The sequence below is a fragment of the Notolabrus celidotus genome, chromosome 6 (genome assembly GCF_009762535.1).
Source record: "Notolabrus celidotus isolate fNotCel1 chromosome 6, fNotCel1.pri, whole genome shotgun sequence".
Taxonomy (NCBI): domain Eukaryota; kingdom Metazoa; phylum Chordata; class Actinopteri; order Labriformes; family Labridae; genus Notolabrus; species Notolabrus celidotus.
In genome coordinates, this window is record NC_048277.1 from 13707486 (window position 1) to 13724562 (window position 17077).

Consider the following 17077-nt stretch of genomic DNA (forward strand, 5'->3'; position numbering starts at 1 on the left):
GTTCTGTGTCCAGCTGTGCCTTGTTCTTCTGTGGTCTGAGATGACGACACAAACAAGTGAGGGGGTGGAGAGAGAGAGAGAGAGAGAGAGGCTGATTCAGAGCAGTATGCTCATTCTCTTAAAATCTCTCTGTGATATCCATGAAAGCAGCCTGAGGTAAAATGATTTCAGTTACATTAATATGAGTTGAACCTGTTTTAAACTAAATCATTCCAATTATTCTGTTATGTTTTGTTCTTTCTTATTCCTTGCTTCATGCTGTTCGGTTGTTGACTGCTGTGGAATGTGCTAGTTGACAAGAGACAGTGAGGGGGCTTGTAGAGTAGGCAGGTTCTTGGGTTCTTAAACATGAAAAAAAAAAAAGTTCTTGGGTCCAAAAGGACAACTTTCAAGTTAATGACGTCAAGTGTTTACACTCTGTCATGGATGATGAAATTGCTGGTTCCATTTAAGCTGTTTTTCAGGGTGTTAATAAAGATTGGAGGTTGTTTTCAAAGTCAGCCTCTATCTCTTTGGCTTTCTGTGAACCTCCCACTTGAATCGTTAAGTCTTGACGTACTATTTCAGGAAGCAATATGGTAAGTAAAGAGACCATTCTACAACTCAGAGTGTGTAAACCCTTTAGCTCTATCATACTTACCTATTTATGACAGTCACTACTTTTGATGTTTCAGGTCTTTAGAGTTCCCTTTCTCCTTTCTTTCCTTCAGGTACTTTGTTTTATTACCAGGCCCAAACATTAAGTCCATATCCCAAGATGCAGTGGTGCAGGTGGGCTGGCAGTTGGAGATCACACCTACAAAGACAGGTAGGAGGCGTGTCTTTCAGAATGAAAGTAAGGGTGGGACAGGTGTAGAGGGCAGAAAGAGCGACAGTCTAAAGGGCAGAACCGCAGACTTCACTTGTGTTTAGGAATTCTGAGAGTGAAGCTAAGACAAGAACAGGATGAAGAATGACAACTTTGGATTGTGTTAACTATTTTACCTGCTGTCTTGGAAAAAGGGATGTAAATCCTCCCCCTTGGGATAACAGTTGATTTGGAGTTTTCTTTTTGTTGTTTGCTAAACGGAGCATGTGGATAAAGTTGAGAGGAACAAAAGGAACAGTTGGTTGGATTAAAAACTGGATTTTAAATTGAGATTAATTCTCATTCTAAGTGTCTGGCCGGGACACCCTTACCGGTGAATCACACATATTCACCTGGAACAGCATGGACTGGTACACTACACCTGGTATAAAACTGACTTGATCCTCTTTCTAACAAGGCTGTAACCATTGTTTCTGTTAATAGCCACAATTGTTATTGACACAACTTAGAAGGAACCTGTTTTTGTTTCTTGCATAGACACACAGAGGTGTTGGATCTGCATTTTCAGCCTCCAGTGTGTTAGTGTGTGTGCTTTCCTCCCTTCACCATGCAGTCCGCAGGACCAGAGACAGAGGACTCTTTCGACTTTCTCTTCAAAATCATCCTAGTCGGGGACTCAGATGTAGGGAAGACCTGTGTGGTCCAGAGCTTCAAGTCTGGCATATTCATAGAGAAGCAGCAGAACACCATAGGGGTTGACTTTACTGTTCGCACGCTGGACATTGATGGCAAGAAAGTAAAGGTAGGTTTGCTTTTTACTCTTTATTTGCTCATTCATAACTATTCTGTTTATCTCAGTTCAGATTGTAATCATACCCAAAGATCACTGTCAGTAAAATACATTTCTAATTATTATATCCTTTATTATGGAATGATTTCAATATATTAATGAAAACATGTAGGGGGGGATGTACCTATGTATGAATTCTTATAGTTAGCAACCCCTTTTTTGTACTCCTCTTAATCAGTATATTCTCCATAACAGAAAGAGCAGTGACAAATGATATCATCTGTATGTTAACTTTCTGGGTGTGTTTACTTCTCAACAGCTTGTTATGATAGTTAAACTGGAGTTCTGTAAACACAAGCTTAGTACTCTAAGTTCATGCTTTAAAGGCACATAATCCTCACCTGGATGCATTGTGTTTTGTGTTGTTGTTATAGATGCAGGTGTGGGACACAGCTGGACAGGAGCGTTTTCGCACTATAACTCAAAGCTACTACCGCAGTGCACATGGGGCCATGGTAGCCTATGACATCACACGGTGCTCCACATTTGAATCTGTTTCCCATTGGATCAGGGAAGTGGAGCATTTTGGAGCTGCAGGCGTGGTGCTGATCCTCATTGGTACGCAAAGTCAAAACAAATACCAAGAGTTTTTATGTTTGTCAGTAAAGTACATAAACTCCAATCAAACAATCTTTTGGCTGTAGTGGAATCTATAAAATAAATATTGATTCATGAACGAGGAACACAATAAAATCAGAACAATCAATGACCAAAAAGGAATAGACCGAAGCCCAAGGCTTACTTCAGTTTATTTTGAAACACTACAGAGAACTCCAGCATTTCAGCTATCGCTGATGCAGTTCCATAGTTTGTCTCAAAAACTGAAACACATCTGTATTTTACATCTGCTCTCACTTGACATGTTTCAAACACACGTCCCTCTAAGATTATAATGTCCTCCTCTTAATTTAAAGAACAAACATTGGATACAAACAGGATGACTTTTATTTCTAGCTCAAAAAGTGTTTCTAACGTTTTTAAAGACAGAATATCTAAAAATGTCAAAGTGGAATCTTATGAATAATAGATTATTAGCTTCACGGCAATGAGCTTTATTATTCTAACACTTTTTTGCTAGAGTTTGATTATGGGATCTATATTTTATATTAATTTCCTCAGACCTAAACACATTATATCATATATGGCATAGTATGTGAACAACAGGGTGCAGATTCGGCCTACTTGTTAAATTGCATGCCCCATAAACAGAGGCTATAGAACCTCGAAGCATACGTTCAAACTATTATTTTAGAGATCTGGATCATTTTTTATTTTAAGCATCTTGTTTTCAGCTTCCAAGTGAGTCTATGATCTATGGTAACTCCTAAAATTTTTATTTAATGTACCCTTTAATTTCTACTTTATTTAAATTCAGTTTTATTTTGAAATTAACCATGTATCCACCAAACACCATACATTAAGTTTCATCCTCACATAGTGATAATTAAAGGAGGTCGTAAAAAGCAAGTTGTGGTTTCATACCCTAAATTGTATGCATTTAAAACATATGAAAGTATGAGAATTGTATTTACTTTACTATATTTGTTTCATATAAGTCAGAGTAATTTGGCAGTTTGCAGTGTCCAGGACAGGTCATTGTCAAGTTTGCCTTTTCCATGACAGATGCCAGACTTCTTAACCACTTAACCATAAACTATTTCAACTTCTCTGCTGGTTGCTTTCACTTTTCCGATGTATTTCATCTTTCCAGCAGATATTGTGCAGGATAAACCTCAGACTCAAACTCATGAACTTCAGTTTTCACACGTAGAGTGTACAGTAAAACCACAATTGGTAATATCCACATACTGACAGTTGAGCCTAGAGATGTAAATTCAAAATTTTCAATTGTAACTTGTTTGGATTGTTAATCTGTTACCTGCAAGGTTCAGTGTTTTTTTTTAACAATCATCTGTTGGTAAATTTGTTGCTGCAGATACAAATATGTTCTACTTTTAATTTCTGTTTTGTCCATACCTTCAGGTAACAAATCAGACCTTCATGCTAAGCGGCAGGTGTTGTTCGAGGATGCATGCACTCTAGCGGAAAACAACAGTGTGCTAGCTGCTCTGGAAACATCAGCTAAGGAAGCGCAGAATATTGAGGCAGCCTTCATCCTCATGGCCCGGGAGCTGCTGGCTCGTAACGGCACGACCATCACGGATGAGCTCTCTCAAGATTCACAACAATTCATGTTGAATAACAGCACTCACACAGTCAATGGCCCTGAGTCTTCAGATAAGAAGTGTGGGTGCTGAGTTGTCTGAGGAGGGTGCATTTTGTTTAAGACATCAGCCTGAAGTTCTATCAATGCAGTATGTGCAATGTGTGTGAATATAAGTTTTGTATATATTATTTTGACTTGAAATATTTATACATTAGGGTCAGTGACACAGGTGTTTAACAATGGTTGCTTTTTAAATATATTTTGTAATATTCTGCTGCTGAATGTGATGTTGACTCCAGCTTTACACCCCAAAGCTCTGTTGGAGGACTCTGATTGCACACAGTGTTTCACTTGACAAGAGGCAATTTGTGTCTGCCATCCTTTTTAATGTTCTGTCATATAGTATGGCTTTTACAGAGCTTTAGCAGAGGTCCACAGTATGAACCTGTATTTTAAGTCCATTGCTATTTGGACATTGTTAAACCTTTCTATGAAAATACAAAAAAACAACAATGTTTGCAATTAACCCTTGTGCTGCAACTGTTCTTCCATGTTTATTATCTCCCACCTACAGACAGACATTTAAAAGACTTCCAGAGCTAAAACCCATCCAATAAAAATAGCATCTATATCTTTTCTGTTGAAACTTGAATACTTTGTATAATTTTGTCAGTTTCAAAAAACAATCCTAAAAAAGACTACTCCTGATTCAAGATAAAATACAAACTGAAGAGGTACTCAAGTTAAACCAGGCAACATATAGCGTCAGCAATAGTGGTTATGCGTTAATCCTCGCTTGAACACAAAAATCTGAAATGACAGCAGTAAAAGCAAATGGATGAACTGCTCTAACAAGGGCCAAAAAGTGGGTCAATAACAATATGGTCAATATGAAAGTCAGCCTGCTTTAGGTGTAACTGTGTCTCAACTTTGTTTAGACTCTCATCCATGAATGTACAGACATGGTTTGAAACAGAGTGAAGTAAAATGCATGTAACTGAACACAGACTTGATTCCTAACGTTGTGTTACAAGACAATCAAAGGAAAGAAAAGACAAAAACAAGAAACGGCTGTAGTTTGCGACACACTCACATGCATGACCAACTTAAATTGTGTGAAACTTTTTTATATGTAGTGTTAAAGCTGCATTTTGCTGCTTTTATCTTCTATGGCACTTCATAAAATCTCATCAAAATGGCCACAGTAACAGCTACATCTACCCTGTGATAATCCGAACAAAACAAAACAAATAAAAGCACTGGCACTACTAGTTCAGGGCTGTTAAGAGCTATGACCAGAAAGCTGTGAGTTTAAGTCAGACCCAAAACAGTTTTCCTAACTCAGAGGCCAGCCCTCCTGCTCAAAGACCAGCTCCACTGCCTCCTTTACATCATGGACCTCAAAGGATGGCTGCGTGAGGGTGGGGTCAAAGCGGAAGTCCCGGTGCCCGTGAAAGATGCGTTGCTCTGTGACAGTGTGCGTTGGATCCGGGGGCAGTTCCTGTTGGTCTTTGCTGTACACTCCTGTGCACACCAAGATGGAGCTGCACCCCTCAGGGAGGTCTTCTTCCACTCCATACGCACCAGATGCTCCACCTAATTCTGTTGACGTCAATTTCGGGGTGTCATCTACAGGTTCTGCTCCTCCTGCTTTAGCCTGCATCTGTGCCTTGGTGCGACGAGAAGCTTGGAGGTAGTGGTTGTAGAGGTTTGCACCGTATATGTCAGCCATGGGGTTATCACTGTGAAAAAGTAAGGAAGACATGCAAGGTGCTTCTGAATGAAGTAAAACCTTCTGTGGAAGATAAAAGGATACAGTGCCTTTTGTCACTTCTTCACATCTTGAAATGTTTAACTCTGAAAATCTGACTTCTTATTTGTTTAGCAAACAAAACTAGAACAAAATGTTTACACTTAAGATTACTTGACAACTTCTGGTTGCACCTGATTGCAGTTTTTTCAGATTAAGCTTTCAATTTTTTAATTGTCAACAACTTCAAATAACTGATAATATATTCCATCCCCACTTTCAAAATATAGAGGTCCATTTAATTTTGCAGTTTTAACATGACAACATATTCAAGTAAAATGAATCCTTGCGGAAAGCACTGCAAAAAGTTTGATTCTAAGGTGTCTAATGTGGGTTACTCACCCTATAGCATACAGCCTCTTCACAGGCGTAGTCCAGCCGAGTCCCTCAGCCTGCTGTCTGATGAGCAGCTCAGCGTAGTTATAAGTCACCACACTGGGTTTACCGATCAGAGCCTCGTACTTCAGATCATTACCTGTTATCTTTTTGTAGAGACTCTCCAAGCACACCAGAAACATACCATGACCAAACCTGTAAGAGAAGGGCATTAACATTTTTTAACACTGTTTCAGACTTTTCATTTACATTCTGATTTGTTTTCTTTTCCCCATAACTGTACCTGGGGTTCTTGGCCTCAGCCATCCACAGCAGGTCCATGTTACAGGCCAGAACGGGGATGTGGGGGTACTGCCCCGAACTCCAATTATTTTCGGGGTTCCCGTTTGTCAGGAGAACGTCAACTATCAGCTGGAGGTTAGTCTCCCATCTGATTGGCTCTCCAAATAAAATAACAGCTATAAAAGCACACAGAAGAAGACAAAAATTATAAAAGAGATAGCTATAGCTGTGTTCATTACATTTATCACTGAGCATTGTGTGCATAACTACAGAGTTAATTCTGAGTGGAAACAGACCGTCGATTGGTGGTAAGCCTTTGGTGGGAGGAATCTGTAAGACATAATTCATAAATGTTAAGATGTCTAACTCAACTATGACTGAGCAGAAACTCATGAACTTCAAAATTAAAGCTACTTACACTGTCTTTGGGCCGTCTGTTGTGATCTACCATGTCTAGAAGTGGATAGGCTTCTCTAAGCATGTCTATTGTAACAACATCCTGAAAGCCCAAGCTTGAGTTTGGAAGGTTAAAGTAAACAGAGTTTTTGGGATAAAACACAAGGAAAGGAAACCCTTTACCCAAAAAGTACAGCATTCTAGCAACTGTTTTGGCAATACAGCATTGGTCGTCTGTAATATATTTCACTGGTATAGATGGCTTAGTTTCTTTACATAATATGAAGGTGTTTATCTGTACGTCTTTCTCAAAGAAAATCTGCGTGTAATGAAAATAACCAAGGCTTCAATCATCTACAAAAATGATCAACATATTGCCTTGAATAAATGACAAAAAACGTCCACTTATCCATCAGAATCAAATGGAATGAGCAGGAAACCTTTGAAAGGATGCCAGTAAGACTGCCAGGCAGCAAGGGAGAAGAAAGAGTTCAAAGGTTGAATACTGATAACAGTGTAAAATGAACAGAAACACACTGATTAAACGGAACATGAATGCTTCCAGAGGGAGCGAGGAAACAAAAGTCGCTGAATTTAAGACAGGATACTTGTGAGCCACCTCCTCCACAGGACCCTGTCCTGACACCAGCACACGCATTTTGTGGAACTGGGTAAACATGCGCAAAGGACTGTGGGACAGCATGACCTGATCTGGAGACACCTGAGAACAAAATAGAGTACACAAAGAATGGTTGACTTAGAAGGAAACAGGAAAGCTGGAGGAATTGAGTGTGATTTAAAAAGGAGTTAGGTTTTCAGTTTACCTCCACATCTAACAGGTGTGACAGATGCTCAGCTTTGGTCTGCCTCATGCAGTTCCCAGCATTAGTGACAAACACTACAGGCACCTTGTATTTCCCATTGCGGTCCACCAGGTTCCTGAAGCACTGCTTGGCTGCTGGGATCAGTGTCCTGCCCCGGACCAGAACCCCATCAATGTCAAAGAGGAGCCCGAAGGAGTTGGGGCCCTCAGGAGGGCGCTGGGCCAGAGAGAGAGGTGTTATGTGCAGTATGGAAACATAGGATTGTTCATTAACCTGCTGTGGTATAACAGGCTTGACATAATCTCCTCACTTAAAACACAGTGCACTGGCTGAGACTCTTATGGTCAGTATATAAATGACACACCAGTTTTATTGGAGCAGTTAAACCACTGATAAGTGATTTATAACATGGTGATAACTGTAGTTGTAATGTGTAGTGCTCATCCTCAAACCATAGTCATCAACTGTGTGTGCTGTGATATGCTTAAGCATGGTATTTCATGAGGTTTGGTCCTGCTGTGTACCTTTTACAATACAATATGAGTAGAACACCCAACAGCCAAATGTCAAAAGACGAAAACATGCATTTCTGTCGCTGTCTTTATAAACACTCAACTTAAATTAAAATACAGTTTGAATAAAGGGTCCACTTACATGGCTATAACTTCGTGAGATTGCCAGCGGGGTGTTGACTTGTTTTGCGGCTCCCTCACAGCTGGACTTCAGTAGTTGCCAGCCAGTTTTCAATGTCCTTATTCTCTGCATTTCTTCAGGCACTTGGGTGTCAACGCCGGCGGTAAACAACACACAATCTAAGACAGAGCTGTGCTAGCTTTAGCTTAGCTAACAGTTACTGCTAACTTGGCGATTCCAAAGACTAAAGTAAAGGGTCATGATTTCTCAATAGCTGGGAGTCAATACTCAACTCTCCGATATCTCCTACCATTCAATTCACACAGCAGGACTGTTATCTGAGCATGCGTAAATCCACTGGGGTCTACGGACAGAACTTCCGGGTACAACTTTAAGCACCACGGTGTTCAGAGGAAACAGTTGGTTGCTATTTTGTAGAAATGAAAGTGACAACACCTTTTCATTTATGTAACTGGAAACTTTCAGGTTTAAAAAAAAATGAAACACTTTTGTTGTTATATGCTAAATTATTATTCTTTTTTTTAATGTCATATTTATATCTGACATACATATCAATCATGTAAAAGCAGGCATGTAAAATTGAATGCAAAAAAATAAATTAGTGCTTCAGTGCCTTACAGTGACATTTATGCTATGTAGTAATTTTCAGACTTCAGTTTGTATGAATATAGGGCATGTAGAGCCAATAGCCCCTCATTCCTTGCACAGTGGCGTGTCCAGAGGGGTAGCCAAGGGTGGCACTGAAATCCAATTGGCCACCCCAGGGGCCACTCCAAAATACTAAACTATGATTGGCTGTTTGCCTTGTCAGAGGTGGGGTTTCTGTTAAAATCTATAATTTGGGATGAGTTAAAAGGCTGACAGTAGATTTCTTTATTAGTGGCCTCAAATGTGACTTTGAAAAAACATTTTTTGTAAGTCTTTAAAGAAGTAAGCTTAGAAGATTTATGCCACTTTGTCATGTTTTTTTTTTTTTTTTAAGTCAAAGGGAATATAGCAACTATTTAATACTCTAATAAACGTAGGTTGTGAAGAGAGAAAGGGTAAATGTTATTTATTTGTAAATGCACTGCACTGACTATGTGAGAGCCTCAGTTGGGCCACCCTGGTCAAAAAGTTCTAGAAACGCCCCTGTCCTTGCAAGCTTATGTTTTTAGTGTTTTATCTTTTGACAAACTCACCTTGATTTAAGCAAATAAATTAAGACATAAAATATTTTACTTAATAAGATGTTGCCTGTTGTCAGAAAATGATCTCATGCTACTACCATGACTTAATGCTGTAATAATAAACTCATATTATAATATACATAAACAAGTCTTATCATGTTGGCTGCTCATCTTTGAGTGGAGAAATATAAGTTGAGCATTTTAAGGGTAGTTTTTTGTAAAAAGATGTCCTAATACGCCATCAGTAAAATCACTTTATGTTATAAAACTAACTTCACTTTCAGGCTCCTAGTACTTTGTATGGTTGCTCACTGTCTCCTGTTACAATGAAACTCATTGACAGCAGATTCATTATTGGTGTTATGAGTAAGAAGTGTATTTTCCTATTATGACAAGTCAAAACATCTGCAGAGAGAAAAAAAAACATTAAAATAGCTCTTTCTGTCAATCATTGAGGGAGTGCAGGGATTTAAAAACAATGTAGCAATACATCTTTATTGGTCATAAGTACAAAACAGACATTTCCTTTGAAACTAGCAATAAACACATAGCGCAGACATACATAAATCAAACGATTCACCTCACACACTGGGGATTCTCCACTACAGGAGGACAGAGCATCTCAGTCAGTTCCTCAGCTAAATCTGAGCTCATTTTCCAGTCCATAAATCTTTGCCTTCAGCGTCATCAGCTCACTCTGAACCTTCTTTGTCCTTGTGTTGGTCTGACGGACCTCATGCAGAATGGCTAAATCCTGATTGGGCCCCACATTTAGAGTAACCTGCAGCAGTAGATACATAAACACCAAGACAAGTTGTTTAGATAATAACAACAGTACTGTATACACAGTATTGAGGGCTGACTGTAAAGCTATGACACATTTTTTTTAAAGCAACGTTTAATTAATGATCTGATGACATCAAATATTGTTTAACGTGTTTATGGTTAAAAAGACCTCAAAACAGGCTTGTTGTTTGACACAAAGTACTTTTCTAAAGATCAACATAAACTTACAAAGAGACAAAGACTACAGATGTTTTTCAGAAATTGTTTTACCTTGAGGAGCTGTTTCTCAACATCTTTGAATTTCTGTCTGAGGTGCTTCAGGTCTGTCTTGAAGCCCTCCACCTCCATGGCCCTTCTCTTCTCCAGGGCTTCATACCGCTGAGTCATAAGCTGGAGACGCTTGGCTATTTTGTCTGAACGCTCCTGCACACAAAATACTTGAAGCTGAAAAATCTTGGGAACAACAAACTTGGGGTCCCCATTAAATATGAACAATCAACAAGAGGCCTGTGCAAGAATTTTACAGACGTAAGGATCTGTCTTTCTATGGTACCTTAAATATTTCTCTGCCAACATCTCCTTCCTCTCTGATTTGGGACAGCTCTGTCTCCAGTGTAATACACTGCTCCCTGTACATCTCGGCAAGACGGTGAGCTTGCTTTAGATCCTCCTGCTGTGCCTGATCAAACATAAAAGAGGTACATAAAAACTCCTGCAGAAAGAGCTTTAATAAACTTAACTTAAAAAAGAAAGGAAATGATTTATACAAATTACCTTAATCTGCTCTTTGTGTGTCTGCTGTGACTCTGGCTGAGGCCGGGAGAGTAAAATGGCTGTGCTGCTGCTGGGATGCAGCGTTCGCCCCATCTCTGCACCAGCAGCAGACCCTCCCTTCCTCATACGGTTATGGCATGAGTCAAGCTCCCTCAGCAGCCGGTCTTTCTCCACCATCCAGCTCTTCTCATGAGCCCGTGTTTCAAACTTCTGTTGTAAGAAATCTTTGGTGCTTTCATGCAACAGGTTCTGGGTTCGCTGTAGCCTGTGGTGATAAATAGTAGAGGAAGTGAGAATACACATTGAGATTGGGCTACAAATCATGTTAAATACTTTTCAAAGTGATGAGAGTCACTACATCAAGAAGGAAAAAAGTCTTTCTCAAGTGTCCAACATCAAAAAGATGTTACATGTTGCACAGTGGTAGTAAACAACTTGTTACAAACTACAGAAAGCAGACTCACTTGTCATTCAGAGCTGCAATTCTCTCTTTATCTCCCTGTTGTTGTGCCTGGGCCTCCTCTGTTTTGATCCGTCGATCCTCCAGCAGAGACTCCACTTGCTCTTTTGCCAGGCGGGTTTGTTCTCCCATTTGAGCCTGCAGAGCCTCCACCTGGAATCACAGGCCACAAAATATAAAAGCCTCATCAAACGCTGGCAATAGGTGAACATTTTGTCACAAACAGTTAACATTTATACTAAGGGGTGGTGTGTAAGGCTATTGGGGATGTTAACACATTTCATGCATTTAGAAGAAGTTAAGTAGCAGTAAGATCTAAACGTACCTGTAGTAACAATGTCTGGTTATCACTCTTGTATTGTTCCAGGCTCTCACCATTAACCCCATCTGCTGATTTTGTTCTCCTGCTGCCCTCTGTGAGTAAGATGAGAAATCAAAGTGGTTTTTCATCCTTTTGCTAACCAACAAAAAGCTTGCCTCCAAATCCCCAAAGAACCATTGATCTAATTGGTCTTAATCATTTCGACAGGTTTGTCTGAACCCAACAGCTGTGTTGATCTCCTGATTAAAATGCTTAACAGAGGACTTACGAGTATAATAATACTAAGATTACTCAAAGTCTATTAGACATAATTTTAATTAATTTAGTAAATGTTAGAATGAAAAGGTGTTTCCTAAAATGTGTTTTCAAACCTTTCCTGGTTGCAGCAGGTCTTAACTTTGTCGGTCTGAGATTTAGATTTTCATCCAATCTTGACTCAGCATTCCTCTGAGTGATGGTGACCTGGAATAAATTAATCAGAGTAAATTATAAGTGAAATAGAATAAAATGTATTGTATCCCCTTAGTTAAAAAACACTATAATGCAACAATTTTGTTCAAATACACAAACAGCAGTTGAAGCTGAAAATTAAAGTCAGATTTGTAGGAAAAACCAAGAAAAAATAGTCAACTAAGAAGTAAACGTGTACCTTGTGAGGGGGCTCCCGGTGAAAATACGTGATCTCTCCTGCATCAGGACCAACCAGGGCAAGAAGGTGCTGGATTTTCTTTCTGTCCTCCAACTCTCTGAACAACAGTGAGAAGATGGTCAGATAGTTTCATGTACATAAGCGATAGTGAACAACAAGGGTGATACAAAAGACAAGTACAATCAAAGACAACATACAGAAAGTCCAACCCCAGCAAGTCAGACAGCTCAGAAACTTATTACAATTGATATCCTAACTTCCAACAGGAACACTGGAGAGGTCTACAGCTCATGAAAGTTTGCCTGTCAGTGAGAAAATAACAACATGGAAAGTATCCCTGACTACAGTCTTTATTCATAGCTGTGCTTTTTGTGCTTCATTTTAGATTTTTTGCTGTGATAAAGGTGTCTTTCTTGTTTGTGGGTATAATAACTCTTACCCACCTGATCTTTAGTCTATCGTTTTCTGCATAGAGCCGCAGAGACTGTTCTCTCTCTTGGAAAAGGAAGACCTGCATGTCACTCAGGGCATTTTGCAATTCTGAAATTTCTCCTTCACGTTGTCGCACCTCCCACTGTAGCTTATGCTGGGAGATACACAGGACAGATAGAAGTTGTGTTAAAACAGGCAAACACACACAACCCTAAAATATACAGTCACATATGACTCCATGCTGTGTCTCACCTGGTCCTCTGTGATGCCTCTGTACTTCTCCAACATCTGAAGCAATTCTTCGTGTTCTCCGTCAAATTGAGCAATCTTCCCTCTGTAGAACTCAAGGAGCTCCCTGGAGGGACGCAGGTACGCCAGCCGCTCATGGATTGGGGGGAGTGGGGAGTCAGGTTCTCGACCAGGAGTACGATTTTTGGTTCTGCAGTAAAAGAGAAAAGACTTCAGTGGTGAATATGAGAAAAGATACTTTTGAATACATATCCACTAGCACAGATACATTTCAGATTTAAATGGTGAACTTTCATTGTTTGTTTTAAGCTTTTACTATCATTGTACTCGATAAAAAATTCATGTCTGCAGCATAAAGTGAAAATTATTGATTATACAGGCATTGAGCCGACTGAAGGAATGAGACTACATTTGTATGGGATATAACGGTAGTTTAATTGGGGGTCAGACTATCAAAATAAGTCTTTCGTCCATCTCAGAGACAACAGTTAGGCATTACATTGTTGTTGTTCTATTGAAAATGGTATGTACTGTGCTACAGCTGCCAGACACATCTGTCCTCGTTTAGTTATAATCTTACCTGTGTGGTGTAGCATCTTTTGTTGGGGATCCCATTCTTGTACAAAACACTGAAAAGAGAGAAAAAGCACCGATATAACATGAAGTGATTGGTGTTGCAGGTCTAAACATCAACTTACTATTTGTAGTCAATTTCATAACTAGAGGCTACATCTTCACAAAATATACAGCACCTGTCAATTAGGATGTGTCAAATAGAGGATCCCAGAGAGATATTATTTAATTAATACTTAAGTTTTGCTGAAAAAACTGTTCAAAACTTTGTCAATCTTTGATACCATATTTGTTTGATAGGTGGACTTTGTATAGGGGATTGCCTTACTAAAACTGACAATGTATCTTATTATACAAACAAATCAAGAGTGAGTGGGCTGAAGAGTAAAAAGGTCAATATAATTACAAAGCTTTGTCAACTTGTATCATGGATTAGACGCCAGGAGGAGCGGGATGTTTGTAAGCACAGTCGATTGCTTGTAGAAATATGCACATTTTCCACGTTTTGATGCGCATATTCATCTTAAAGTTAGCCCGACTCATGGCACACTTAACTCGTAGTAACACCATGGTAAAAATAAAATAACTGAGCCTCTCTGTTATAGTTGCAATGCAACGTCGTCGTAAAGCTACCTTTCTGTTTTTGCAAATACAAACAATTCCAACAATGTAAATGCAAACGAGTATTCTGGTTATTACTGTTAAAAATACTAAAAATCATCATACACGGTCACAGTTTTCCAGAAACTCACAGTTCTTTGGTGGCCAGGGAAGCGGCGTTCGTTGCTACCAAGCTTTTGAACCCCGGAAGTGACGTCTCTTTGTCTTCTTCGTGAGAAACTTGAACACTAAAATGACGCGACTTCTCCTACTAGCGGCTGGTGGGGCGACAACATCAACACTAGTTACTTGAGTGTCTTAAAATAAATTACTACTAACAGCAACATTTTAATAAATAATAGTTATATGGTACGGTGGGTTGAGCGGGAAGAATAAGGTGTTAAAAGGCAAATAAAGCCACCTTCTTCCAGTCTACTGATGTACGGCAAGTCATTGTTATTGGAAACATGTTTCAAACAGTCTGTGGTAAAATGCTTAGTTCATGTTATATACAACCTTAACTATTCACATGAATGATACTTCATATATGATACTACTACTACTACTGCTACTACTACTACTACTCCTACTACTACTACTACTACTACTACTACTACTACTGCTTCTACTACTACTACTGCTATTGCTACTACTACTACTACTACTACTACTACTACTATTGCTACTACTACTACTACTTCTACTACTACTATTGCTACTACTACTACTACTTCTACTACTACTGCTACTACTACTACTACTACTACTGCTACTACTACTACTACTGCTACTACTACTACTACTACTACTACTATTGCTACTACTACTACTACTACTACTACTACTACTATTGCTACTACTACTACTACTACTACTATTGCTACTACTACTACTACTACTACTACTACTGCTACTACTACTACTACTACTACTACTATTGCTACTACTACTACTTCTACTATTGCTACTACTACTACTTCTACTATTTCTACTACTACTATTACTACTAATAATAATACTTCATACTCAAAGTTTCAAAGATGAGTCTTTTCTAAGCAGAGGGATATCAAGTATTCTAAATTAAGGCAGTGAGCATCACTATACCTGAATGAGAAATAGCGTTTCTGCTGTGCCAATGAATATGAATTATGGTATTTTCAAAAGTGTAATGGTGAAATGTTGTAAATGCGAACACATAAAATTAGTTGGTCAAATTTAGGCTTTATTCCGGATTGATATGAAGTTGTCCTTTTATACAAAAAATGTTGGCTAACAAAATAACATTGGGAGCTAAAACAGCCAACTTTTGATGTATCAGGTTCACCGAAAGAGCCATATTACACGCTTATTTTTCAATTTTTTCCATTACCACTGTTGACAGTTTTGTCAAGTTTTTTTCTTTCAGGAGACGCAACTCTACGGAAGAGGATTAGGGCCACTGAAAAGAAAAAAAATTTGAGGTCAAGTTTTTTTTTAAATTATTATTCTGAGAATAAAGTCAGAATTCAGAGATTAAAGTCAGAATTCAGAGATTAAAGTCAGAATTCTGACTTTATTCTCAGAATTTTGACTTTATTCTCAGAATAATAATTAAAACATTTTTTTTTAACTTAATTTTTTTTTTCAGTGGCCCTAATCCTCTTCCGTATAAGCCCTTTAAAATAAAGGCATTTTTTTTATTGTGCGGATACTTTTAAGGTACCTTAAGTGGACATTTATGTGAAAGTAAATTGAGATAGATTTATTTTAATTTTCATCTGAGCCATTTCAATGTTCAGGTTCAAAGATTCAACCCCTTTTAATAATTGAATGTTGTTTTCTTAATATGAAAATCCTAACCGGAAGTTGATTTTTTCCATGCCTGGCTTTACCTTTACGCATTGACTGACCCCAGTCCAGCCCTGCCTGTCAAACTTCCCCGACACTGAGACTTCACGTCGTTCGGTTTCCCGACAGCCCTCAGCGATGGAGCGGAAAGTTGCTCGAGAATTTAGACACAAGGTAAGATACAAACATTTTTCCATTTTCATCGGCTCTTCAAATGATCCTTTCTCACCTGTTGGAGTTCGTGAGTGGCTCAGGTGTCTCTCTCAGTGGGATGTACGTAGACAGGTCTCACCGACGGCCTCACGACAGAGAACCTGCACGTTGTTTAACTTAATGATATTGAGGAGAGCAGGTCATAGTTCAATATTACATATATTATTTTATTGTGTGAGGTTTCACTTGACTATGAAGCCAGTAAAAGAGGAAAAACAATGTGAGTTGCCATGTAATAAGTGAGGATGTTTCCTCCCTGAATTTACTTTGGTAATATATCATTTTTTAAAAACAAAATAATAAGTAGACAGTGTATTCTAAGCAACTTCATTGATGGAGATCCTTTCTGTATTAGTCCAAAGGCTGGTACCCTTTCTGGCTCAGGTAAACATAACACAGCTGAGGTCTAAGAATAGGATCAAATAAATTGTGGATTGAATCCACGCTTAGTTTTTTTCTAATTAGAGCACCAATTATATGATGTTTTAAAGTTAGTGTTGGGACACAACGACCTGAAAAGGTAACTATGAGTGAAAGATAACAAAGAAAGGGAACCTGATATGTTTGGGGCGTTTTCAGCCTCAGTGCATGTGGGGATCATCACACAGCCATCTGTGCTGCACGCAGTAGGGCAGGGTCACATATTGCAGGCTCCTGACAAAGGGCATCTGAGCATTAGATAATGTGCCAGAGATGAGCAGCTGAGCGGAAGAGATGGGGCAATTTACGGTTTTAATAAGAGACTGGGAGGCCAACACGGCACAATCAGGCTTTGTTTCTTTCTGGGACATCATCCTAGTCACTGCATGTAGTTCAGCGTTTGCGCAGTTTTACTGTAGAGCTACTGTTGTCATATAACTAATTGGATTTATTTCCCCTTTGTGTTTGCTCTATGT

The 17077-nt window shown here is 39.0% G+C and overlaps 4 protein-coding genes across 7 annotated transcripts in view; 2 read left to right on the plus strand and 2 right to left on the minus strand.

The window, feature by feature from the left end:
• Positions 1 to 63: 63 nt before the first annotated feature.
• LOC117814177 (ras-related protein Rab-19) lies at positions 64 to 4471 on the plus strand. 3 transcript variants are annotated; one of them, XM_034685356.1, is made up of 5 exons: positions 64 to 156; positions 711 to 808; positions 1422 to 1610; positions 2033 to 2216; positions 3642 to 4471. In XM_034685356.1, the coding sequence occupies exons 2-5, from the start codon at positions 758 to 760 to the stop codon at positions 3914 to 3916; spliced, it is 699 nt and encodes a 232-aa protein (XP_034541247.1). In that variant the 5' UTR covers positions 64 to 156; positions 711 to 757; the 3' UTR covers positions 3917 to 4471. The 3 variants fall into 3 exon arrangements, with proteins under 3 accessions (XP_034541247.1, XP_034541246.1, XP_034541248.1); XM_034685355.1 differs by lacking the exon at positions 64 to 156 and adding an exon at positions 473 to 578; XM_034685357.1 differs by lacking the exon at positions 64 to 156 and adding an exon at positions 599 to 608.
• hdhd5 (haloacid dehalogenase like hydrolase domain containing 5) lies at positions 4191 to 8557 on the minus strand. Its single transcript, XM_034685352.1, has 8 exons — positions 8128 to 8557; positions 7474 to 7689; positions 7258 to 7370; positions 6672 to 6765; positions 6550 to 6583; positions 6255 to 6429; positions 5978 to 6166; positions 4191 to 5567 (listed from the first exon to the last, which is right to left on the minus strand). Exons 1-8 carry the CDS (start codon positions 8236 to 8238, stop codon positions 5162 to 5164), a joined length of 1338 nt encoding a protein of 445 aa, XP_034541243.1. The 5' UTR covers positions 8239 to 8557; the 3' UTR covers positions 4191 to 5161.
• Positions 8558 to 9764: 1207 nt separating this feature from the next.
• Positions 9765 to 16261, minus strand: ccdc77 (coiled-coil domain containing 77). Of its 2 annotated transcripts, none has more exons than XM_034685351.1 (12): positions 16198 to 16261; positions 13549 to 13597; positions 12972 to 13158; positions 12731 to 12873; positions 12288 to 12384; positions 12010 to 12100; positions 11642 to 11730; positions 11321 to 11469; positions 10857 to 11121; positions 10636 to 10761; positions 10353 to 10505; positions 9765 to 10077 (listed from the first exon to the last, which is right to left on the minus strand). In XM_034685351.1, the coding sequence occupies exons 2-12, from the start codon at positions 13581 to 13583 to the stop codon at positions 9931 to 9933; spliced, it is 1482 nt and encodes a 493-aa protein (XP_034541242.1). In that variant the 5' UTR covers positions 13584 to 13597; positions 16198 to 16261; the 3' UTR covers positions 9765 to 9930. The 2 variants fall into 2 exon arrangements, with proteins under 2 accessions (XP_034541242.1, XP_034541241.1); XM_034685350.1 differs by lacking the exon at positions 16198 to 16261 and adding an exon at positions 14294 to 14414.
• Positions 15998 to 17077, plus strand: part of ush1c (Usher syndrome 1C) — a 30128-nt gene continuing 29048 nt past the window's right edge. The window contains exon 1 of the mRNA XM_034685361.1: positions 15998 to 16142. Within this exon, the coding sequence (XP_034541252.1) occupies positions 16107 to 16142 (36 nt within the window). The 5' untranslated portion in view covers positions 15998 to 16106. The remainder of the gene's footprint in view (positions 16143 to 17077) is intronic.